This window comes from Dipteris shenzhenensis, chromosome 15 (assembly GCF_047967505.1).
Source record: "Dipteris shenzhenensis isolate YYH24624 ecotype China chromosome 15, Dip_SZ_1.0, whole genome shotgun sequence".
NCBI lineage: Eukaryota > Viridiplantae > Streptophyta > Polypodiopsida > Gleicheniales > Dipteridaceae > Dipteris > Dipteris shenzhenensis.
The window spans coordinates 6,706,131-6,732,159 of record NC_141610.1 but is presented as its reverse complement, the minus strand read 5'-3'; the positions used below and the strand labels follow the sequence as shown (position 1 = coordinate 6,732,159).

The 26,029-nt window shown below is 44.1% G+C and overlaps 1 protein-coding gene across 1 annotated transcript in view; it reads right to left on the bottom strand.

The window, feature by feature from the left end:
* LOC147893275 (pentatricopeptide repeat-containing protein At3g09040, mitochondrial-like) overlaps nt 1–23,900 on the bottom strand; it is a 46,360-nt gene extending 22,460 nt beyond the window's left edge. Inside the window, exons 1-3 of the mRNA XM_087385491.1 lie at nt 23,607–23,900; nt 23,416–23,492; nt 20,911–23,334 (exon numbers count right to left, since the gene is read on the bottom strand). Of these exons, the coding sequence (XP_087241617.1) occupies nt 20,911–23,334; nt 23,416–23,492; nt 23,607–23,760 (2,655 nt within the window). The 5' untranslated portion in view covers nt 23,761–23,900. The remainder of the gene's footprint in view (nt 1–20,910; nt 23,335–23,415; nt 23,493–23,606) is intronic.
* Nucleotides 23,901–26,029: the final 2,129 nt, after the last annotated feature.

Genomic DNA, 26,029 nt, shown 5'->3' with positions numbered 1-26,029 from the left:
ATAGAGAGTATTTAATTAAAGGCATGCCAACTTTTATGCTACAGTGTACTCCATGATGTAGTACTCCCTTTGTTGAGTTATTTTGACCACATGATTCATCTCATGCAACATAGGAAGTAGGCCACCAAGATACAAAAATGTTTCAGCATCTGTAAGAAGATCTAGCAACCTATACAATCGCTACACCGGGCCCATGAGTGAAATCCACCTTATATCAACCTACTTCATGAGCTTCTTACCTTGGCTGATCCCATCTACAAACACCTTAAACTCATTGAGTCGTTTAGGACTCCTTGAGAAAAAAGCATATGCTTTGCGCATCAAATCCTCTACCTTTTGTACACGATCCAAAGTTTTGAGAATCTGATAAGCCAAGTTTGTGCGATGAGCCATGCAATGTATTCCCACCATGTATGGAGCATAACTATTCTTCAATTGAACACAAAGTCTAGCTTGTTGCCCATGCATTACTGAGCAGCCATCAACACCCACACAAACAACTTTCTGAGACATCTTTTAAGCTCATCCCGCCAGCTATTGTCATGGCATCACAAACCAATCTCACTAAAGTATTTGAATCTGCACTACTTTGTAACTTGAAGATGCCCACTTAGCACACATGTCTCACATGTCCCTCCACAAAATATGCACTCATGCATGCCCATGAACTATTATCACGAGTGGTCACTTCATCAAGTGAGATAGCAATAAATGTGGCATTTACTAGCTTCTCTTGTAACCTTCCCTTGACTATCTGTGCCATGAACTTAGCAAATTCCCAACCACAAGGCTCATTCCAATAACGTGTCGGAAAATGTGGAACTTGAAGTCCAATGGACTTCAAAGGCTTTTGCCACTTTGGATAGTCTGACATGGGCTTTCCTATGGAGAGTATGTGTAATACAATAGCAAATTGTGTAATCCTTCACATACTTTTTGTCATATAAGCAATCCTTCACATACTTTTTGTCATATAAGCATTGAATAGCTGCTCCAACCTTCTTATCCTCTTCTAGCTGAAGTAAATGAGCTTCATATTGAGCCATGTTTTGTACATGCCGGCATTCATCTTTGGACTTCCATTGAGCAAGAGTTTTCATATTTCCATCAACCAGCTCTTTCTCATACACCTTGCCTAAATGTTTCTCTATTGTATCAAGCTTCAATTGCAACTTGATCTTTCGACCCAACTTCCAACTACAAGCTATACACGTAGCAAACTTTAGTGGCTCATCACTTTTAGATTGCAATGGCTGTATGATAGGAAATTTTGACACCCAATCAGCTTGGAATTCCCTTCCAATATCCCACTGACCTCTCCTCCTCCTACTTTCTTTTGCAACGACTTTCTTTCCTTCCTCTATTGAATTTTCTTGAGAAGATGAGGAGGAGCTTTTTGGAATGGACTATAATACATCATTTGTTCCATCTTCAAGTTGATGAGAAGGTGATGATGATGATGAAGTAGTTAAAGTTGATTGCAAAGAGTGGATCATCGTATTAGTGTCAGTGAGGCTTGTTGTTGATGGGCTTGGACCCTCTAAGGAAGCACCCTTGGCATTCTTAGCAAGGAAAATTTGTTCCAAGCTTCTTTTGACAGCTAGTGGACTGCTCTTCTTCTTTATTGGAGCCATAGAGATCAAACCAATAGACTACGATCAATGTGGTAGAGCTGGAAAAAAGCCAATAGCATGAGTATTAGGCTCTCTCGCTCTGTGTGTGTGTGTGCGCGCGCGCGCAGAAATGGCATAGTTGTTCACACTAGACTATGATCTTCAATGATCTTAAGCCTCTCTTGAATTGTCGAAAACCAAAATTTGGCCAAACAAACATGGTGTGTGGCATGAATTTCCACCTACCAATCAACTTAGATGGTGGATGTTGGAAAGGTCAACTCCCCATATGAGGAGAGCGTGGAGGAGGGAGACCTAGGGCATGTGCCCAAGAGAAAAGGTGAGAGGGGGCTGCCACATGGGCAGCACCTCACAGGGACAGGACAGCCAAAGGGGCTGCCACATGGGCAGCACACAGGCTGCCATGTGGGCAGCTATCAAGACAGGGCCAATGGGCTGACAGAGGAGTAGCATGGCAGGCCAAAAGGCGCCTGCAAAGGGCAGGCTATGGGCCTGCAAAAGAGCAATGGCAGAGGCGCAACAGACGGGGCAGACCAACAGGAGTCCGGCCAGGAGAGAGGCTGGTTGGGCTGCTTGAACGCAGCCAACCATGCCTTATATAGGGCAGACCTGAGGGCAGATGCTGTGTTGTTTAGTATTGCTACAACGGATGGAACCTATGGAAGGAGCAGATGGTGGGGACAAGTCCTGGATCTAGCCTGGTAGGAGGTCAGTTAGGAGCAGTAGACATGGCGAGGGATTCCACAAATAGAGGCACTGTGGATGGGCATCTGTGAGCAGATGGACAGCATGCAACAGAACCTACCGGCTCCACAACCATGGAAGGGAGAAGCAGCACCTGTGTCAGCCATTGGCTAAGGCTGGTGGGGCTGGTTGGAGCCAGCTAACCAGACTTGGAGATGGGGTGAGCAAGGGGGCAGAACAATGAGTTGGAGACTCTGGTGCCTCACATTGGGCTATGCACACAAGAGCAAGGGGGCAAGACATTGAAAGATTACAACACTATTATGATTATGAGATGAATCGAAATCAGAATATTCAACAGGATGTCAAATATTGCCTACTCAAACCTTAAATTAGAATTAAGTGAATTAGATTGAATCAATTTTTGAGTTCACTTAAAAGAGGATTCTAGAACTGGTACTTCTCAATTTACCTAGCATGGTAAATACAGAGATTCAAAGGTCCTTTGTGGTACTACCTTACAAATACTACTATTGGAATTCGATTGCATTGATTTGTTTGGGCATGTATATAGCCCTAGCTAACATCTCATCTGAGCATTTGCAAGGTCTCTCTAGCCTCAACCTTGACCCATCAATCACCACATGTGTTGGCCTTTATCCATAGCCAATCAAGGCTGATCCTTTTGATCAAATGCGCTTCTATTGTTTGAAGATCGACTAGACCTTGTGTGGTAGATCTTGTGCATGCCTTGCTGCCCACATGGTTTTCCTTCTACTACCCATGTAGCAAACCTTGATAACTGCAGATTGCTACACTACAACCAACATCATGATCACATTCTTACAAGTGATGGTCATTGTAGCCACGTTTACACTTTTGGATAGCCATCTTGTCAGTATACTTTTGCAAATACAAGCACCACATGCAATCCAAAAAAAGAAATGGCTCCCTAGGAAAGACTCCCATATGCTAGGCCGGCATCGCTCCTGTGAATGGCGAGGGGCATCACTTCCCCCGCTCATTAACCTCTAGGGATCCAAACCCTACTGCATAAAGAAACATGTATACACAAGCAATTTAAGGAGGTAAGAAGGTCTTATATATCTTCATGTCATCCTGCTTCAACATGTATCCACTTGCTTGGTACTATTTCTTTTTGTTTTTCAATAGTATGCTTATTAAGAAATGAAATGTTTTCCTTCTGTTCAGTTACGGACAATGGGGACTAGGTCTAGCATTTGAGGGTGGACCCCCTTGCTTGGGGTTATGGGCATTAGTGACCCACAAGAGTGATGGCCTCTCTTTGAGAGGGACATCTAGAAACCACACCCCACCTGAGTACCCAAACATGGGACCAATCAAATGCACAGATTGCATACTGACCTAGGAACCATTCAAGAGAATGTTCCCTGAGCTTTGGGTGTGGGCCTGGCAGCATGCCAAGAGTAATGGAGATACAAGATAAGACGACAAACAAATGAGCTCAGTATGGCTCAATTATGACCTTAGAGTACGTCAATAGATAGTCTAAGCTGTTAGGAACCCGTGGGTGCGATCAGAATTAAATTCTGACAACTTTGAAATTTTAGGGTTTTTGGGAGTGACGTGGCAGCTGACACGTGGCAAGCTGACACGTGGAATCTGAGCTGGCAGGTCAGTCCACCTGTCCCACACATGTGGCAGCATGCATGGCAAGTGGCAGGGCATGCAGGCCAAGTGTTTGGCCCCAAATCTGGTAGATTTGGGGCAGGTTGTGGGTTGTCCTCTTTGGGACTGCAGCCCACCAAAAATCTGGGACAAGTGTCCACCTTCCACTCTAGGCCTAGGGGGGGGGCTGAGCCTATAAAAGAAGGCCTCTCCCCTTCATTCCACACATGAAAATTTCGTCACTTTTCTTCTCCCTCCTTTTGGATGATGCAGCAGAACCTCTCCAGCTCCTTGGGTGCAGCCAGCTTCTCCCCAGGCCATTCTCTCACCTCAGCAGCACTTTCTCTCTCTACAACAGCACATTCTCTCTCTACAGTTCCAGCCCCTCCTCTCCAGAAATCTGCCCCCTCTCAGCTCTTCTGGAACAGCAGCAGCATCCTCTCTCCTTCACCTAGCCTGGAGCAGCCACAGCCCCTTTCTCTCTCCTGCTGCAGTCTTTCTCTCTCTACTGCAGAATTTCTCTCTCTACTGTTCCAGCCCATTTCCCTTGCAGAAATCTGCCTTTCTGTGCACCTCTGGAACAGCAGCAGCTCCTCTCTTACATCTCCTCCCTTGGGATCAGCATTGGCACTCTCTCTCTACAGCTATCACTCCATAAAAGATGTCTCTCTCTAGCCTACAGGCTGTTTTTCTAAGCTGTTCTCATTCCAGCCCCATTTCCACACTCTCCTCACCCAAGGTAGCTTCAGAGGCATCAAGGATTTCATCTACAAAAGGGTCAAGTCACGAAGGGAGCCTGTATTGTCAAGTTTATCTCATTTACAGCACTATTTCATGTTGTTTCTACTATCTTCTAGAAACTAGTGCTTGTCTCTAATGTTGGATGTAAGTGGTGATTGTTGCAGGCTTCTTCCTTGTGGATTGGGCAAGCCAAGAGTTGAAACCTGAGCTTGGAGTCCTCTTTTTTTGTTGTCTACCTTGTACATATGCTCTTGAGTCTTGTATCTAGGTCCTAGGTTTTCACTGAGTTCATCAGTTTGGAAGGTGCATTGCACCTTGGTCTTGTATCTCCATTTTCAAGAATAAAGTGAGCCTGGATAAGAGGGGGGGCCCGTCTTGGCCCCTCAATCATATTGCATCCTCCAATGATGTCATTTTGTGTTTAAGCTGTATAAGTCTTAATTCCAGCTTAATTGCAAACTCTTAAGTTCAAGTATATGTGTTTGGCAACTCGCAATCATCTCATTCAAATGCCTCTGCAAAATCCGTTGTTTGAATTGATAGAAAGCACCGAGTAGTTTACATTGGTATCAGAGCTTAGGCAGTGGTCCTGTACTCTGTGCTTTCTCTTGTTGAGTCTCTCCTTCATTGAGTCATCTTGTCATCATGGCAGCCAATGGACCTGACCCTCCTCCTAACCTGCATGAGTTGAGTGCTCTCTTGGCAAACATTGCTCAACAGGTTCAAGTGTTGGAAAGCAACCAAGCAGAAATTCATGACATAGGGCCCCAATCCCAAGGAAGAGGCCGTGCGGACAACACCAACTCCACTCATGCAAACAAAAGAGAAAATCTTTGCCGCTGATCAATTCGTGGAGGATTATGACTCTGCTTATGCCACAGTTCGAGCAGCCATTCAAAAGGCACAGGAGAAACAAAGAGCAGCTGCAAATAAAAGACGGAGGGCGTTTGCAGTGAAAGAAGGCCAATGGGTCTTATTGAAATTTGAGAAAGCCCGGTTAAAAACCAAAGTGGGCAAAAAGCGCATCTACTTCAAGCTATCCTTTCGATATTATGGTCCTTTTCAGGTGTTGCAGGTAATAAATGATGTCTCAGTCCGATTGAGACTTCCAGAGCATTGGAAGATCCACAATGTCTTCCACGTAAGCTTGGTGAAACCCTTCATTGGGGAACCACCTCAAGAGCCCACACTGAACGATGCACCTGAAGTAGAGGACACTGAGATCTTGTTGATCCCAGAGCAAATTATTTTGCGTAACTTCACTACGGGACGTCGAGGCACGACTCGCAAAATGTACCTTTTGAAGTTCAGAGGGCTCCCATCCTCCGATGCCCAATGGGTGGACAGAGCCACATTTCAGGAGTGTCCTGCAATCTTGGATGCTTACGAGGAACCATTTCAGTTGCGGACAACCGAATGAAAGACGGAGGGAATGTCATCCTGCTTCAACATGTATCCACTTGCTTGGTACTATTTCTTTTTGTTTTTCAATAGTATGCTTATTAAGAAATGAAATGTTTTCCTTCTGTTCAGTTACGGACAATGGGGACTAGGTCTAGCATTTGAGGGTGGACCCCCTTGCTTGGGATTATGGGCATTAGTGACCCACAAGAGTGATGGCCTCTCTTTGAGAGGGACATCTAGAAACCACACCCCACCTGAGTACCCAAACATGGGACCAATCAAATGCACAGATTGCATACCGACCTAGGAAATTGCATACCGACCTAGGAACCATTCAAGAGAATGTTCCCTGAGCTTTGGGTGTGGGCCTGGCAGCATGCCAAGAGTAATGGAGATACAAGATAAGACGACAAACAAATGAGCTCAGTATGGCTCAATTATGACCTTAGAGTACGTCAATAGATAGTCTAAGCTGTTAGGAACCCGTGGGTACGATCAGAATTAAATTCTGACAACTTTGAAATTTTAGGGTTTTTGGGAGTGACGTGGCAGCTGACACGTGGCAAGCTGACACGTGGAATCTGAGCTGGCAGGTCAGTCCACCTGTCCCACACATGTGGCAGCATGCATGGCAAGTGGCAGGGCATGCAGGCCAAGTGTTTGGCCCCAAATCTGATAGATTTGGGGCAGGTTGTGGGCTGTCCTCTTTGGGACTGCAGCCCACCAAAAATCTGGGACAAGTGTCCACCTTCCACTCTAGGCCTAGGGGGGGGGCTGAGCCTATAAAAGAAGGCCTCTCCCCTTCATTCCACACATGAAAATTTCGTCACTTTTCTTCTCCCTCCTTTTGGATGATGCAGCAGAACCTCTCCAGCTCCTTGGGTGCAGCCAGCTTCTCCCCAAGCCATTCTCTCACCTCAGCAGCACTTTCTCTCTCTACAACAGCACATTCTCTCTCTACAGTTCCAGCCCCTCCTCTCCAGAAATCTGCCCCCTCTCAGCTCTTCTGGAACAGCAGCAGCATCCTCTCTCCTTCACCTAGCCTGGAGCAGCCACAGCCCCTTTCTCTCTCCTGCTGCAGTCTTTCTCTCTCTACTGCAAAATTTCTCTCTCTACTGTTCCAGCCCATTTCCCTTGCAGAAATCTGCCTTTCTGTGCACCTCTGGAACAGGAGCAGCTCCTCTCTTACATATCCTCCCTTGGGATCAGCATTGGCACTCTCTCTCTACAGCTATCACTCCATAAAAGCTTTCTCTCTCTAGCCTACAGGCTGTTTTTCTAAGCTGTTCTCATTCCAGCCCCATTTCCACACTCTCCTCACCCAAGGTAGCTTCAGAGGCATCAAGGATTTCATCTACAAAAGGGTCAAGTCACGAAGGGAGCCTGTATTGTCAAGTTTATCTCATTTACAGCACTATTTCATGTTGTTTCTACTATCTTCTAGAAACTAGTGCTTGTCTCTAATGTTGGATGTAAGTGGTGATTGTTGCAGGCTTCTTCCTTGTGGATTGGGCAAGCCAAGAGTTGAAACCTGAGCTTGGAGTCCTCTTTTTTTGTTGTCTACCTTGTACATATGCTCTTGAGTCTTGTATCTAGGTCCTAGGTTTTCACTGAGTTCATCAGTTTGGAAGGTGCATTGCACCTTGGTCTTGTATCTCCATTTTCAAGAATAAAGTGAGCCTGGATAAGGGGGGGGGGCCGTCTTGGCCCCTCAATCATATTGCATCCTCCAATGATGTCATTTTGTGTTTAAGCTGTATAAGTCTTAATTCCAGCTTAATTGCAAACTCTTAAGTTCAAGTATATGTGTTTGGCAACTCGCAATCATCTCATTCAAATGCCTCTGCAAAATCCGTTGTTTGAATTGATAGAAAGCACCGAGTAGTTTACACTTCAAGATGAAAAAACCAAAGAACAAAGGATTGTTAGTACAAAATTGTGAAGGTGCAAGAACATGAGTATGCCTTAGGTGCATGTGTCCATGTTAAAAAATATGTGTTCATATTTGTACATGTGCAAACATGTGAGTACATCTGTAAAACTAGGTGCATGTGTCCATGTTTCCACCAAAACTATAACAATATGGGATATGAAGGGGGTAAATTAGTTCATAGGATACATTAGAGAAAAAACCAAAAAAGCATAAAAACCTATATGCAAAACACATATTAAAAAGCAAAGAACAAGAAACAGCAAATGCCATGGAAAACAACCATTCAAAAAAAGTAAAATCCTACACCATTTGATTGTCACCTTTGGTTCTATAGCCCCACCTCTAGCAGGCCTTTCATGGTGGGTAGAGGTGGGCCAGCCTATGTGGCCACCCTTAGGGCAGCAGACCCACAAGTCTCCAAGCTCTAGGAGGCTATATACTAGCTAAGGTGTTCTGACTTGCTGGTTGGCCACCTAGGTTGTATGTTCAAAGCCCCTATGGGGGCAGCTCCTTTTATGGCTGTGTGACAACCCATTGTGGGGCAGACCTAGTCAGCCCATATAGGGTAGGAGTAAACCCTTTAGAGGTAGGGTGTCAGCCTCTTATAGGGATGCATGGCAGCCCCCTATTTGCTGTAGGGGGTCGGCCCTAGGAGCAAGTGGGTCGGCCCACCTAGGCCTGCTGGTTGGGCCTATTTGACCAGCCGACTGGAAAAGGAAGAGGGGTGAAGTGCCTATATATAAACCCCCTCCCCCACTTGTTCAGCATCTCTTGCAGCAACACTTGTGCATCATTTAGTGAAGGTTTTATCCAGCAGTTCAGGGGTTCTGGCTGAGTCCCATTGCAATCTCCCTTCTCTTTCTCTCCTTTCTGTTCGGTGTGTGTGTGGTTTGCTCTCTCTCTCTCTCTCTTTCTCCCCCCCCCCCCCCCCTCCCTTGTCCCTTGTCTATTTAGTTCCATTGCACTTGTCACATACAAATGGGGAGGTGCCCAGACCACGTCCAATGATTCGACTCCTACTTGACAACATGGCATCACGAGTTGTAGAGGAGAAATTTTGCGCGGGCTAGGTTGCCTACAGGTAAAAATATTAGATTGAGGAATAGTGATAGTGTATGAAGCAAGGTTCGATGATCCAGCTAGAAAGAGAAGCTACCAAAAGAATATATATTTCCGTCCAAAGCTATGGACACAACAAAAGAGAGGTAGATCCAAAGTCCCACCAGAGTGTGGTCCTTTGATCTTACCACATACTTCTACTATCTGCCAGATATCTCTAGACTTGAGCCCGCGTGCTCCACCTTGAGCATGTGTAGACTCTCCGTCCAGATCTCAGCTTCTTGCTGCCCTTGTAGATAGCCAAGTACCAGCCCCAACGAGACTCTGCAGCCTCTATTGCACTCTTTTGCCTCGTGGAAGTAGGCCTCAAGATGTGTGCACTATTGCTCCTGCTGCTCACAAAACTGTTGGTGTGCTGGATACCAAAATGAGGCCCAGGGCCTCTCCTTTTATAGGGCCCAAGGCCCCTTCAAACTGACCCATTGGACCAGGCCTAAATGGCCGCCTTTTGCAGCCCCTCCAACTGACTGGGTCTGTCCCAAAACCACCCCCCTGGGGCCTTCAAAACTGGGCCAACGGCCCTCACTTCTGTGGCAACCAGCAGCCCTAACCAGCCGACTTGTAGTCAGCCTGGTTGGCTTCCTATAAGGCCTAAATGCAGGCCCGAATCCTGCCCTATGGAAGCACCTTTTGCCCTGCCATAACCTCTGCATGTTGCAGGCCCATTTCGCCACCTTTTGCGCCTCTGCCAGGCTCTTGTGCTGCCCCGCCACTTGTTGTACTGCAGCCATTCCAGAGGTACAACTGTCCCGCCACCTTGTTGCAGGGCACACACCTTCCCACACTCCTTGCCTTCTGGCCCGCCATGTAGGCAACCTATCCTTGCACCATTTGTTGCTTCTGCCAGGCCCTTCCTTGGCACCTGGGTTCCATGGCTTGTGCTGCCCACATGGCAACCTGTGTGCTGCCCATGTGGCAGCCTATGTTTTGTCTGTGTGCTGCCCACATGGCAGCCCCTTCAGGCCTTGGTCTACCTCCCCCATGCTCTCCTCATTTGGGGGCTTACAGACGGGGAGGTGACTTTTCCAACACTTGCGCCCTAGAAGACAGCCAAGCCTCTAGCCCTCTGTGAGCTCAGCCTCTAGCAACACTTGCTCTTGCCTTGCCTCCTGGATGTAGGCCCAACGGTGGGGCTGGTGCTGCCCCTTCCACTCCCTGATTTGCTGGCTTGCTGGATGCAAAATGACCTACCAAGGAGCCCTTTTTATAGGCCCCAAGAGGCCCCCAAAACTGACTGGCCTGACCTTCCTCTTGGCCGACTCAGGCTGTCCCCAACAGACCCCACAGCTCGCCATATATGGGGCTGTAGGCTGCCCTTTCTGGGCTGTGTGCTGACCAACCTTGTTGGCCATCCGAACAGCTTGTAGGCCCTATGTAAGGGCAGGGTGCTTATTTGCAGCCCATCATCTAGGCCCATAGCCTACTGTACCACCTGGTCTAGTAGATTCCCTACTCCAGGGCTATAGGTCTGCCCTAATTGCGCCACTTCTAGGCCCTGTTGTTGCAGGTCGCTCTCTTGCCCACACACTCTGCCAACTAGCTTGCCACACAGGCACCTACTTCCTTACCACATTGTGCTGCTCCAAATCTTCCTCTTCCAGGACAGATCCTTGCTGAGTGCATCGCCAACTCTCCTAGCTTAATGACCTCAATTGTTAGCTAGAGAAAGCTCTACAATCTAATTCTTTGAAACAAAAGGAAATGCATGAACCTGTAAGTGACTTTCAAATAATGCAAGTTGCATTGAACCTAGTGTAGGCTACAAGGAACAAGCTTGAAGTTGAAGCCACGAAATCTTGTGTAGGATTAGGTGGAAAGATTGACCTTGCAATAGACTATGCATTCTCACACACGGAATGGCAAAGAGGAGATCAAAGGGTTGAGAGATTCTATTGCAAATAAGGAAACATAAATTCAAGGATTGAGATTACAAGTAGAATTGCTACAATCCACACAATCCCATACCAAGGAATAAGAACAAAACTAGCTAGATCAGCAAGCTCAGTGCAAAGCCCTCGGTCAGCAAATGAAAGAAAGAAACATTGCTTACGGTAAATTGTTTGACATTCACCAATAAACAATGCTTCAGTCGTCAAAGAGAGAACATCTACTTGAAGAGAAGGAAAACCTAATCACTCAAATTCAGCAGACTTAGAAAGAAATTGGGTTACATTCCTAGTTGGGACTTGCAACAATCATCACGTTCAAAACCTTACCTCTCCAAAGCGGCAAAATGAAGTCGAATAGAGTCAGCACGAGCACCAAATTTAGAGAGGTTGCTGCTGGTTGATGTGAGGTGTGTCCTGCCCCTACGAGTGGACTAGCGCTATGTTTGTATATACTTGGCCACAGGTGGCCAGAGAAGCAATCAACCTGAAATTGCCCTTTAAATCAATAGATCGTACAAACAAACGATCAGGTCACTGGATGAAATCAAAAAAAGATGTAAAAGCAGCAATAGCAACTTATTACCTGCCAAAAAAAAGAGCAGAGTGACCAAAAAGCATTTGCTGAAGGAATCCAGCGTAGGCAAGGATGCGCTGTCCAATGAGCATTGACATTTAAGAGCCAACCTATGGGTTTTTTGCAATCCTAGCCATAAGCTGTCGCTAGCATGAGTTAGGCAAGGATGCCGTTGTCCAATGAGCATTGACGTTTAAGAGCCAACATGTGGTTTTTTTGCAATCCTACCCATAAGCTGTCGCTAGCGTGAGTTCCCACAGTACCACAGTGCACAAATGGCGTGAGTGGAACCATCCAAGGATTCATACAAGGACTGGATACATCTTTCCTGCCGCTCAAGCAAAGAGAATAGGCACTTCAAGACAAGAACTGAAGGCAAGGTGACTGTATCGATATTGCTACAGCCAAAGCCTAGAAGAGATGATAACTCATCTACAACAAGCAGTTTAGGGGGAAGAAGATAAAGCTCAAAAGCATGAGAGATTGGGGGAGGGGGCGAAACTGAAAACAGTCTACGTATACTCTCGAGGAATGGCGGGCGAAATTGAAACCAGCACATATATCCTCTCAAGAAAAGGAGGGCAAATTTTAGCTATGAATGTGAGTGAAATTGTTTTTTTGGGACTAAAAATGACTTATAAAAGTCTATTAGAATAGCCCTTTCATATCAAATGGAGCCTTAAATTCGCCTTTGGGCTAAAATTCACCCTTAATTTTTTCCTTGTTTATCATCTAGCTACACATTGTTGTGGTACTCAATCAAAGCCATGTAAAGCTATGGTGAAATACCCATTAACACATAAGAATTGTTCTCTACAATGCACAACTCGCATGTAGTTGTACAAACTCTGGATTTCCACAATACAACCAAGAGAGGCTTACACTAAGTGAGAATTAATGCGGGATCATGTCTAAAATTTCTTTCGGGAATGAGCTCCTGCATGCAAGCCAATGCCTGTCTAGCCTGCACAATCTGGAAGGAAGATAACCAGCCTGCATGGTATGCAGGCTCGTATGTCATGGCTCCCTTGGAGAAGCTGTATGCAGACTAGGCCTGCATGGTATGTAGGTAGGTATCTCATGGCTCCCTTGGAGAAGCTCTTTGAGGTGAAAAGGAAGGAAAAGGGACCTCTTTCTTATAGCAAAATTTCTCTTGTTAGGTGTAGAAGGATAGTACGGCGAATACATGGCTCATAAAGCTTCATATTTCAATGATCCATCGGAAGTTCCTTGACAACATATGTGAGGTTTTGTTTAATAATAAAAGGGGTGTTCAAAGGACTTGTTTCTTGCACTAAATTGGTTACACCGGGAGTTCCTTGACAGCACACATGCAGTTTTGTTTGGTGTTCAAAGGAATTGTTTCTTGCACTAAATTGGTTGCACCTGCACCTATTTTATGATGTATGGGTGATAGAGTTATGAAACTTGTTGTTACTCCAAATCGATATATCTTGTTATCATTGCAACCTCGTTTCTCGATGCTCAGCCACTCTGGTACCCTTCACTCTACATTAGAAAAAATGTAGGAGAAAAACAGTAACAAGCGGCAATGTAGTGCTTTCTGACTCAGACCGAGACTTCTGAAGCAATACTTCTAGGCTCTCTCAAGACAAAATCCTGCAATTTCTTTCGCAGATCAAAACATGGTAGCTTACAATAGACTTTTGAGTTATTGTGAAAACATATTGAGCACTAAACACATGACTTCAATAACTAACCTTTCTCTGTCGACCTGATCCTGAAGATTTCGGAAATGCACAAAGCTTAGATAAACTTCACACACATGCATCTTCATATGGAGTTTTCAAAAGCAGGAGATCACAACGGGGCTCTCCTCATTCCATCTACACAAGTGAGAACGAGCATGCCAGATGTTGTCCACCCAAGTCCAACTGCCCTTCTCAGGTTGAAACAAGGCAACCATCTCAGGTTCCTGGGCATGCCGAGTCCATATCAAGTAGTAATTTCGAGTGGCCACGAAACGAAAATGCTTCTCTCCCATGATTTGCCGCATATCGTCTGGCATTGCACCTATAAACTCCCATTTGCATTTGCCTCTAGAAAGCCGGAAGATTTTCAAGCAACTCACAGAGAAGGCCATCAAACCTCCATATTGGCCTCGACTATATTCAAGTGTCCATCCTCGAGCTGTCAAGTACGGAGATCCTGCTTCTGTTTGGTAAGACCCATCAATTGGATATCGATCGGGCAAAGACAGCACATAGACTCAGCCGTTTTGTGAGCTCGGACGTCCGGGTGTGGAGACGATACAAGAAGCAAGTCTTTGCATGCGGCCATACTTGATCGTTGGGAAAGCTCACCTTCTCCTGAATGTTCAGCAGTGGATTGTACATCAAAATCCACGCTGCCCGCACCACCGGCGTATTGGTGCCTGCTTGTGCATTCCGTGTCATGTGATGCAAGTCACCGATCTCCTGTCCGCTACAAACTCTGGCGATGTGATCAAAGTGTACCAGTGCTTGCAGACCAGGCGCGATGACCACAGCGTCCGAGGTGTAGCCTTGAGCAGGATGAGACCCACCACATCCAGTGGAACGGGTTCGGCTGCTGCATCCTCGACTTTCACAGCCGGTTTCTTCTTCTTGCTCTCTCGGTCCGCCATAGAAGCTGCGTTGCATCTCTGTTAAAACTCGTCACGATAGAATGTCACGATCTATTCGACATGTATGGAAAAGCTAATTTGAGAGAGCTTTGCTGCATGTAATTTTTTGCATGACCATAGAACAAGCCACGTGTCATGATATTTATGGCTTGAGCTGCGACAAAAGTCCAACCCGAGAGAGAGTTTTGTTTTGTAACCATGATTAACAAGACGCATGGCGCTTCTTGAACGAGATTGTTGCATGGACTCCAAGTAGTTTGAGAGTACTCAAGTGAGAACTAGTTCTATGGGTAGCACGTGTAGAGTAACCTGAATTCAAAGGAAAAGTGAATTGATGCTATAGCCCACCCTTTTTAGGGGCAGTGCTAACAAATTTAATTGTGAGAGTTGGTTTGACTGCAGCTATCTTAATTGTAGTTGATGCAATGATTATAATTTAATCGCGAAGAAGAACCATAAGCACAAAGAAAACAAAAACAATTGAGAACATGAGAACCCTTAGTAGCCTCCTTGGAGGTCCTGGAGTGGGGACCCAAATGACATTTGGGTATATGTTCATCCAGCTCCTTGTTTAGATGCACTTGGGCTTTGTTGGATTTGTCAATGGCCTTGTTAAATCTCCTTTCTCCATGTCCCACCAAGACAAAAATAAAAGACCAGGATATAAATACACTTGATTAAATTGGAGTTTATTCCTAAAAATCCATATGTGCCATAAAGCGTGTGCTCTAATTTGAGAGCCTACTTCTCTTGCTTCGTTCTAAAGGCATCCCCTAAAAGAATGGCCTTGTAGTCAAGATGCTCCCCTATATTCATTTTAATGATTTTTCAAACGTTCCTAGAGTGAGGGCAGGCAACAAATAGGTGAAAAAAAATATTAGCACATTTCTTATGTGTACATCTGTGTTGCTAGCAGTTATGTTATTAGCACATGTATACTTTATCACCAGCACATTTTTCTTGTTAGCACATATGTTATTATCACACCTATTATTAGCATATCTACTATCAGCACATCTGTTATTAACACATCTATAATTGGCATGCCTATGTCATTAGCACATGTGTGTTTAATAGCACATCTATAGTATCCGTCCATATGCTATTTAGTACATTTGTTATTAGCACATCTGTACTACATTTGTTATTAGAACTTATGTGTTGTTATTAGGTGTGTCATTAACGTGTTTGCTATTAGCACATTTGTGATATTAGTACACCTATTATTAGCACATTTTTATTGTTAGCATATATGTTCTTAGCACATTTGTTGTTAGCACATCTATTATTAGCACATCTATACTTGCCGCAACTATGTTACTTGCACATCCATGTTATTAGCTCATCTATAGTATCAATAAATGTGTTATTTAGTATATATGTCATTACCACATCTATATAAATAGCATCTGTAATTATTAGTACATTTCTTACTAGCACGTCTGTCTTGTTAGCACATGGTGGGTTATTAGCACGTCTCCATACCTATTATTAGCACATTTTGTTATTAGCACATCTGCTTTAATAGCATATATAATTATTGATGCTCCTCTTATTAGTACATTTGTGTTATTAGCTCACCTATTAGTAGGTATCAAGGATTTACGAGAGATTTTAAAATGGTTGGTTTAAATCGACAATTGAAAATGTTATAATTTTTTTTGCATTAAAAAACACTAGAAGGAGGCATGCACATACCGAGATAAAGTACATTGAAAATATTTTTTTAAAGGCACTAAAAACATTAGTAAACTCGTCAGTATCTGCATCAGTAAGAACATGCTAGTATACGCGTCAATATTTACGTTGTTAAATACCAATGATTTTAGTAGTAAAAAAGAAAATTTTGGGGCAGAATGGGGCTTTTTGCTTCATTCCCATTTTTTCCCAATGTATCCCTTCAAAACAAGGTGGTACAAAAATGAATACGTACATGCCAAAAGTGCCTCTCAAAACAAGGGTAGTACAAAAGGAATATACAAGAGGCTCGAGGCTCATACAAAATTCCCCTTCAAGAGAGGGTAGTAAAAAAAAATTCTTCAAAAGAGGGTATATGGTAGAAAAAGATACAAGATGACTTGGCTATGTACAACATGGAAAAATGGACGAAAAGATAGCCAACATTTATCTAAGCTAAGAAATCTAGTCATTTGATGAGTTCTTGTCCGCCTCGTCCTCCCCCTCATCCTCATCGTTATTCTCCTTCTCCCCCAAGGGTCATACTGGCGGATCATCTGCATGTCCAGATCCAAATCCCTCACCTGTATCGGTGCTCGCACCCTAAGAACGTTGCATGTAACAAGTTAGAAAATATAACTAAAGCGAGTTGTTAGAAAATATAACTAAATCGGGTTGTTAAACATGGAAATGAAGACGATTGAGAACTATCATAGACTTACAAGGTGGCGAGTTGCTTCTTGCCAATTGATTGGGTGGCCCTCCTGCTCCATTTTCACAAATAGGTCATACTCACTATTTGTCCAAGCATAGTCATACTTTCCTTTAGTTAGAGTGCACCAATCACCTCTCTCTTGTGAATCCCCCCAAAAAAAAAATTAGATGAACTAGTACTAGGAGAAAAATGTGAGGTATGCAAATCAAACTTCAAATTATAAAAGAAGTATGTAGCAAAATAATTAATATGTTGTATCATTTTACTGTTCCCCACTGTTCCCTAGGTGCAAAGAACCTCTCTTTTATAGTCAAGGTCATGCCGCTCTCCTCTATTTCCTCCACTTTCTTGGCTCCTCTTGGAACTCCCTCACGGCCCTGCTCCCAATCCTCATCACTTGCAAAATTGGGCCTTGGCTTGTTCTCCCTTACTACATTGCGTATCTCAAATTGGCAATGCTTCAATACTTCCCCCATTCGATGCAACATCCACTTGCAATCGAACTCATGACTTTCGGGTATAGGAAATAAGGCATGGAGCTGAGATATTACATAGTCTTTGGAGCTCTTTGGTTTCTTTGGCCATGGATCCAAGATATTCCAATCAAAGACTACTGACATGAGCTGGCACATACGAGTCATGACTGAATCACCTATGGGATCCATTATGAGCTCCTCTGCATGATCCACATCATATGCTTTTGGAGTATCTAAATTAAACTAAAATGGTGTGGATGGACTTATGGTACCAACTGGTGTCTAAGTAGATGTACATACAGGCATGGTAGTGGCTTGCATAGTTTTGGGCAGGGGGTACTAGATGCAGGCGACTATTAAGACCGAGGGTCATATGTGCGGATTGCACTACATTCTCATCCGCAGCACATGACCCTAACCTACATCTAGAGCCATGTCATTGTTGGCCCCATGTCGGTGATGCCTAGCTACGAGCCGACGATTGGTTATGCTGGTGACTCCTCGAGTCTACAAGCAGGCCTGCCGTTAGTAGGGACTCACTGGAGAGGGCCCAGTCTTGGTTTGCTAGCGAGATTGTGCCAAAGCCTGCTCGACTACCTCTTGTTTTTGTGGGTTCATGCCCGATATAAAATCAGTAAGCTGAGCCGGACTCATCGATGAGACCCATGAAAACACAAATTTCTAACTACTCTCAGATTCAGATGATGTCCTACGACTAGACATACCTATTACGATCATGGGACCCAAAAAAATAAGAAAGAACCTTGAATCAAATCCTTATTACTTACATGGAAACTTGAAATTGAAACTAGAGAGCAGAGAAGTAGTAGAAGATGCGAAAATGCAGAAACACAAAAGTACAAATACACGAAAATGCGAAAACACTGAAATGCAAAGACGCAGAAATTGCAGAAACATGAAAATAAAGTAGAAGATTAGAGAGTAGAGAAAGAGTAGAAAATTTATATAGGTCTACATTATGGACAAAGAATTTGGGATCTAATCACTAAATGTTATTCGTCGGAAAATCTTCGTCATTCTTCTCCGTTTTCTTTGTAGTGAAGAGATTCCAAATGTTCCATCATGTGCTCTACACTTATGGGGAAAAGAGGGAAAGACAAGAAGAGAAGAGGAAAGAGAAGGGAAGAACAAAGGAGAAGAAAAGAGAAGAGAAGAGGAAGTAGAAAGGAATAAGAAGAAGATGAATAAGAAGAGGAGAATATGCATAAGAGGAATAAGAAGAAGATAAATAAAAAGAAGAGAGGAGAAGAGGAATAAGATGAATAAGAAGAAGTTAAAAAAGAGGAACAAGAGGGAAAAGAGGAGAAGAGAGGAGAAGAGGAATAAGAGAGAAAAGAGGTAAAGATAGAAGAGAAAAGAGGCGTGAAGAGAAGAGAAGAGGAAGTACACGAGAATAAGAAGAAGAATAAGAAGATGAATAAGAAGAGGAGAAGAGGAATAAGAGAGGAGAAGAGAAACAAGAGGAATAAGTAGACGATAATAAGAAGAATATGAATAAGAATAAATGAGTAGAAAGAAAGAGTAGAAAGAAGAAGAAAAAGGATTAGAATAAGAAGAAGACTAAAGAGTCCATGCATCCAAAAGCATCTCAAAAATATAAATTCATTGAAAATAATCAAACCCTCTATTTTTGTCGATATGCTCATCGGTAAGCCCGTCAGTTTTTTAAGCATGATTTTCAAATACATGTTAGGATGTCGACATTTAGTACCAACACCACATGCACTCTAGTTTAGCATGTTACAATTATTCACTCCATTAGTTTTAATTGCAAAGGAGAAGGTTGGCATCCCCATCTTCAAATTCAATGAGGGCAAGATTTGTGTACAGACCTCATTTTATGATCATCATGACATTGATACTAAGGGAAGGTGTTGAGAAAAGCAATATCAACATCATTATGCATTTGTTAATCAAGAAAAGAGTGTCTAAGGACACATGTTTAAGAATAGCCCTTAAGCCCTTTGTGACATGAAGTAGCTTGTGTTGATTTCAGTCATGTATAAAAATAGGCTGGTTAAATCGATGCAACATTGATCTTCTCTTATTTTCGAGTTGTGTGAAGAGACTAATGATAAGGGCGCATCGTTGATATTTCCATGAAAGGACCAAATAAATTTTTTTTTTTGGAGGGAGGAGTGGGGGGGGAGGGGGGGGATAAGATCACACTATCCATTAGAGCAAGAAGGCGATGTGTGCACAACCAATGGTGACTTCAACATTTCCAATTCGCACGAGGATTCCATTTTGAAGGTGCCGTGAAGATGTAGGTGAAACCAACTATGCTTGTGTTATACCTTAACTTCAAATTGGTGTTGCCATGTATGACCACTTGCTCTCTTCCATGATCGTTGACACATAAGAGGGCCAAGAAGGACTAAAACGTTGCAGTAACATGAGTCTTTGACAAGTTCGTCCATTACACACAAAAGGGCACTCCGTAGGGCTCTTCAACCCAACTATTGCAAGCATGAGCTGTATAAACTTTGAGTACCTCAAAGACAAATTTAAAACCCCCCGAAGAAAGTTAAGTTTAGCCGGCCCATTGAAGCCAAAAAATATTAAGAATCAGAAAAGGACTTCGTGTCAAGTGGATGGGCAAGGTCCACATGGTGGTAAATTCTCTTAGCATAAAGAAGTGGACCCGTGTACCCACCAAGCAGCTACCATGCTAAGCTCAAACAGTCCAAGAATTCTATTCCAAGTGTCTCAAAATACCAACAGGGTGGTGTCATGTACCAGAGGCTGATGTTGTACATGAAGGTAGTAAGCACACAGTCCCTTTCTTTGGACTAGTGTGCAGGCATTGAGAAGGCAATTGGCCTAGTGGACACACTTTGATTCCTAGATTCACAATTCACGCCACCTTGTGCTAGCAGCATATTCACCATCTTCTCAAGGCAACACAAACAATGATCCAACCCAATTCCATCCTCGTCCACACACATAATCACCTATCTGAACATAAGCTATTGTCGATGCTTTTAGCGTCACCAAAAGACCCCACAAGCACACTCTCCTTCATTGAAAGCATGTGAGTGATTTGCATCATGACAAGAACGTTTGCTGGTATACCTTTGATGTCAGTCCAATGGCTACATAACAGTCATTACAAAACCTAAGATTCTTGACAATAGGTATGGGTGTCGCCTTCGGGGTGCTTTTGTTATGGCACACACGATAGCCAGCTTCTCACTGTGCCCACAGAACCCATCTTTCTTTGTATGAACAGATGTCTCTTGGCACCCAATTCAATCTGGGACATACCTTCCCTGCCTCATTTTAGAGAAAGATCTTTTCGCTTGACCTTGGGCATGTGTTGCATCCCCCACCAAAAAGGAATGCACAATCCCCCTATTGTCAGTCCGCTGAATCTGTCCCGCTTTCTTCCATGCTTTTCTTCACACTCTCATTGCCTTGACCCTCTTCTCTTCCTTCTGCATGTGGGCATCTGCATAGATGTTAGACATCATGACATAAGATGCAGCGTCCTTTTCATCCAATTGCACTGCATGTTCAAAGGCCAGTCTTCCAAGCTCCACATTACCCCACTTTTGACAAGCACCCAACATTGTATGCCACAGCACAAGATTGGGTTGGAAAGGAGTCTTCTTCACCATCGCTACAGCCTCATCTAATTGGCCTGCACGACCGAGAAGATCAACAATGCCAATGTGGTGCTCAATAGCTGGAACGATGTCATAGTCTCTGTTCATGGCCCCAAAGAAAATCTGGCCCTTATCCACTAGACCCATGTGACTGCAGACCGTAAGAACAACAGAGAATGTGACCCCATTCGGCGTTATCCCCTCTCCTCTCATTCTATCAAGCATATGAAAAACAATTTCACTTTCTCCTTGCTGGGCATATCCTGAGATGAGTGCGTTCCACGAGACTACATCTTGAACTGGTAGCTTGTCAAATGCTTCCCATGCTTCTGCAAGCGAGCCACATTTGGCATACAGATCCACCAACGCACTGCCGACAAAATGATCTCCTTCCAGGCCCTTTCGGCCTATCTCGCCATGCATTTCTCGGCCCTTGTGCATGGCTCCTATGCTACCACAAGCTTTCAAGATGCAAACAAACGTGACAGCATTTGTAAGGAGACCCTCCAGTTGCATCTGTTCAAGGCAGTTCAGCGCTTCCTCACCAAGTCCCTTCTCAGCATATCCTGCAATGAGTGCAGTCCATGAGAGTACATCTCGAACTGGTAGCTTATCAAATGCTTCCCGCGCTTCTGCAAGCGAGCCACATTTGGCATACATATCGACCAAGGTGCTGCCAACAACAAGATCTCTTTCCAGCCCCTTTCTGGATATCTCAGTGTGCATTTCTCGTCCCTTTTCCATGGCTCCTATGCTGCCACAAGCTTTCAAGCTGCAAACAAACGTTACAGCATTCGGAGAGAGACCCTCCAGTTGCATCTGTTCAAGACAGTTCAGCGCTTCCTCACCATGTCCATGCTCAGCGTATCCTGCCATAAGTGCAGTCCATGAGACCTCATCTTGAACTGGCAGCTTGTCAAACGCTTCCCCTGCTTGTGCAAGCGAGCCACATTTGGCATACATATCCACCAAGGTGTTGCCAACAGCAACATCTCTTTCCAGACCTTTTCTGGCTATCTCCATGTGTATTTCTTGGCCCTTGTCTATGGCTCCTATGCTGCCACAAGCTTTCAAGCTGCAGACGGAAGTGATAGCATCTGGAGAGAGACCTTCAAGTTGCATCTCCTCAAGACAGTTCAGTGCTTCCTCACTAAGCCCTTGCTCGGCATATCCTGCGATCAGTGCATTCCATGAGACTATATCTAGAAGCGGCAGCTTGTCAAATACTTCCTGTGCTTCTACAAGCGATCCACATTTGGCATACATATCCACCAAGGTGTTGCCAACAACAAGGTCTCTCTCCAGCCCCTTTCTGGCTATCTTGGCATGTATTTCTTGGCCATTGTCTATGGCTCCAATGCTGCCACAAGCTTTCAAGCTGCAAACAAATGTGACAGAATCTGGAGAGAGACCCTCCCGTTGCATCTCTTCGAGACATTCCAGAGCTTCCTCGGCAAGCCCATGCTCAGCATATCCTGTCATGAGTGCCGTCCACGAGACTTCATTTCGAACGGGCAGCTTGTCAAATGCTTCCCGTGCTTCTGCAAGCGAGCCACATTTTGCATACATATCCACCACACTGCTGCCAACAAAAAGATCTCTTTCCAGCCCCTTTTTGGCTATCTCAGCATGTATTTCTCGGCCCTTGTCCATGGCTCCTATGCTGCTACAAGCTTTCAAGCTGCAAACAAATGTGACAGCGTTTGGAGAGAGACCCTCCAGTTGCATTTGTTCGAGAAAGTTCAGTGCTTCCTCACCAAGCCCATGCTTGGCATATCCTGCAATCAGTGCATTCCAAGAGACCTCATTTCGAACTGACAGCTTGTCAAAAGCTTCCCGTGCTTCCACAAGCCAGCCACATTTGGCATACATATCCACCATGGTGCTGCCAACAAAGACATCTCCTTCCAGCCCCCTTCTCGCTATCTCAGTGTGGGTTTCTCGTCCTCTTTCTGCATCTTTCAGCTTAGCACAAGCCTTTAGTACGGACACAAAGGTATACTTGCTAGGGTGTACAAAATCCTCTAGCATTTTCTGGTAGAGGTTCAGGGCATGCTTCGAATCACCAAATTCAATATAACCCCAGATGAGAGAATCCCATGAATACACATACCGATCAACCAACTTGTTAAAAACCTGCTGAGCATCCCATATGCTTCCAACTTGGACCAACATTGGGATGAGGGAATTCCCAAGAGATCTATGATCTTCCAGCCCAATTTTGCACACATAGGCATACAAGCGCTTGGTATAGGCTAAATTCTTTTTTGTTCTGCACTTCTGCAAGATGCATGTAAGGCTCTGAACTGAAAGCGGTTGGGGCATCTGTTCCATAGACGTGAGTGCCTTCTCTAAGCTTAGGGTTTCCCAGCCACTAGTTTGCAGTTCTTGTGCTTTAGATGTATTGACCTTTACTACAGCCTTACCACACTCCTCCACCAAGACACGGTCTTGGGCATGACCAGTGGATGATTTAAGCTTTTTCTCGAGCATGTCTTTGAGCTGACCTGGATTGTACCAGCCGTCTATCCCTGGTGACTCTCTCGTCATTATATGCTTGAAATTTGAAGATCTTGGGTTTTTCTGTAGTTAAGGTTGACAAGTCAGACTAGCCAATGCACAGATTTACCTGTGCAAATCATTCAGTTCAGCCTTGACACTTACTTTGCTCTCTCGAGTGTCCCACCACAGGGAGGGATCCGTGAAGTACTCTTTCCATAACAGTTGAGTCCCTGACCGAGCTGCGAAGCATGGCATCAACGACAACCAATTGGCCGAAGTGTGCAAATACGCACAGCCTTACTAACTAAAAGAAAATTACATCAATTTCAACCGTTGCAAAAATACGGCCATACCTGAAAGCGAGCGTTCCTCCACCGCTGCAATGGCCGGGGGGGAAGCCATCGGAAAGTAAGGGATTGATTGCCTGCGCAGATGCGCTGCAAACCAGTCGGAGTCTGGATCTCTGCTACGAAAAAATCCCGGGCCATGCATGTGAGCTGCAGACATGTTGAACCCTGTGAGGTGAGTTGGGGACGGAGCGAGAGAGCCACGTTCCTATGAGGAAGCCGGTTGCCGCTCCGGAGTCCCGGAGCCACTGAGACTAAAGCTGTGCATGCTCGTGGTATGGGCTGGACGTGGGCAGGCAATCTTGCTAGTCCAAGATCCAAGGGCGTTTACACACTATGGCCGCCACCCATGCATTTATTGAATCTCCACCGTGGGCACCCCACGACCAGGCAAGTGTGTAAACACCCTAAAGGCCTTATGACATTGTGGTACTTTTGTGGGAAATGGAAAATTCTATGCCAAGGTGGAAAGTGGTCCCCTACCTTTTCTTCCCATGTTTTTCTCACAAAAACCAAGGACTTGAGCTCAATGGTTTTGTGGGGAAAAGAGTTTCTGAAGCATTTAAGGGCTGAAAATGACATAAAATCCACGTTTTTACTAAACATTATGACATTCAACCGTGGGAAATTTGTTTTTCCCACCATGTCATTACCCGTTAAGGTCCATATACTCACAAAGTGTATAGTGGGTCATTCACACAACTATCATCATGGTATAAAAAGTCCAGATACGAGGATGACTGACCATATAGGAAACGCATAGCAAACACAAGACCAAAGTGTAGCAACACGCATGTGGGACACTTTTGCATGTTGTCGTGTACTTGGTATCTTTTCAACATTGCCTTCCAAGCCTTCACTTTCGAAAAAAAAGTGTCCCAGCCCTTTCTTTGCCGTGTGGCACATGCCCATCATGCTGAGCACGTCCATCCCTTGTCCATACTCTTCTATTTTTTTGTCTCTCTCCATCCCTTATTGTTGTCCGTCTCTTCCACATTTTGACATCTTACTCCGTGTTGAACCCATCATAGCTAGTGTGAATTAGTGGAGGATCCGTCCATCCCCAAAACAGAAGTGGTTTCGTGGTTTTGTCTACAATTCAACTAAGGAGAGGAGCTGTGATATTAGCCTATGTATTAGGCATTAGGCAATAGTTAGCAGTAGTGATTAAAAATTTGACTTAGAAAATATTGTTCATTTAAGGAATTAGGCTAGGCATTAGTCTAAGGAAAATATTAAAAAATTAAATTAGAAAATATTGTTCGTTTAAGGAATTAGGCTAGGCATTAGTTAGTACATTTTTAGTCTAAAGGCATTAGCTAGAAGATTTTTAGTCTAAGTCATTAGGCATTAGGCAATAGTTAGCATTAGGAATTAAAAAATTAACTATAGTGTTAGTTTAAGGACTTATAGTGTTAGGATCAATGCAAGCTTGGGTGTAGCCATTTTTTGTAAGGTTTAGGAAAATTTATGTATATAGGTATCTAGCATGACCCATAACTTATGCATTCCTCAATGGAATTCAGCAAACTGTCTTCAAGTTGTAGTGCACATTTTAAATTGATTTTGAGTGATCTCTTTCGATTTCACGATTTTTCAATTGTTTTTCACTACTGTTGTGTCATTTTCGTTAAGAGGGACTTTGGATGTTGGATCAGCAATCTAAGGAACACTTTTGAGAGTCTTTCTTCACTAGCAAGGTTATTGATCATGAGTTAGTCTTCTTCCAAGCAATATGTCAATAAAAGCTTCATGAGCTTTTTATTTTGAATAAGAGCAAAGAGTCACTATAGATAACAAGAAATTGATGCTCATGTGTGCTTCCTAGAGCTTGGCGACTTGTGCAAAGAAGTATGGGCAGCAAACAAGGCTCGTTTTTCTTCCTCTTGTAAGGGCCACTAGTTCTAAGAATTCCACGGTGAAGCGTCAAGTGCTCGCTGGCTAGGAGGATCTATGCTCCTCTTGCTCCCCAATTCTGTCTAGTAAGAATTGTCTAAGTAGCAGAAGCCTCCCTTGCTTATGTTTGCCAATGCATGCTATGCAAAATACACCTCTGAGTTTCAACGAACTCTTCATTAGAAAATCTTGCAGTTTTTGTCTTCAAAAGTTTACATTTCAAATCGATGCTTGGCTTCCTTCATCGACCTGCACAAAACAAAACATTGACAAAAGAAGAAGAGATGGAGGAGCAATGTGTTTCTAGACACAGCTTTTGACAACGTCACAGCTCACAATACAATATAATACTTCCAATGGGGCCTTTTTTGAGCTATGAGCTAAAGTGCAACAGTGGAAGCAAATTGTCAAACGGAGCTATGGCTGCCTTTGCTAGGGATTAAGGAAAGCATCTTCTAGATGCATTGGTTGCTATAGTATTCTTGGCAAATCATAAAATGGAGGATTGATTTTCAAGCAAGCCTAATAGATAG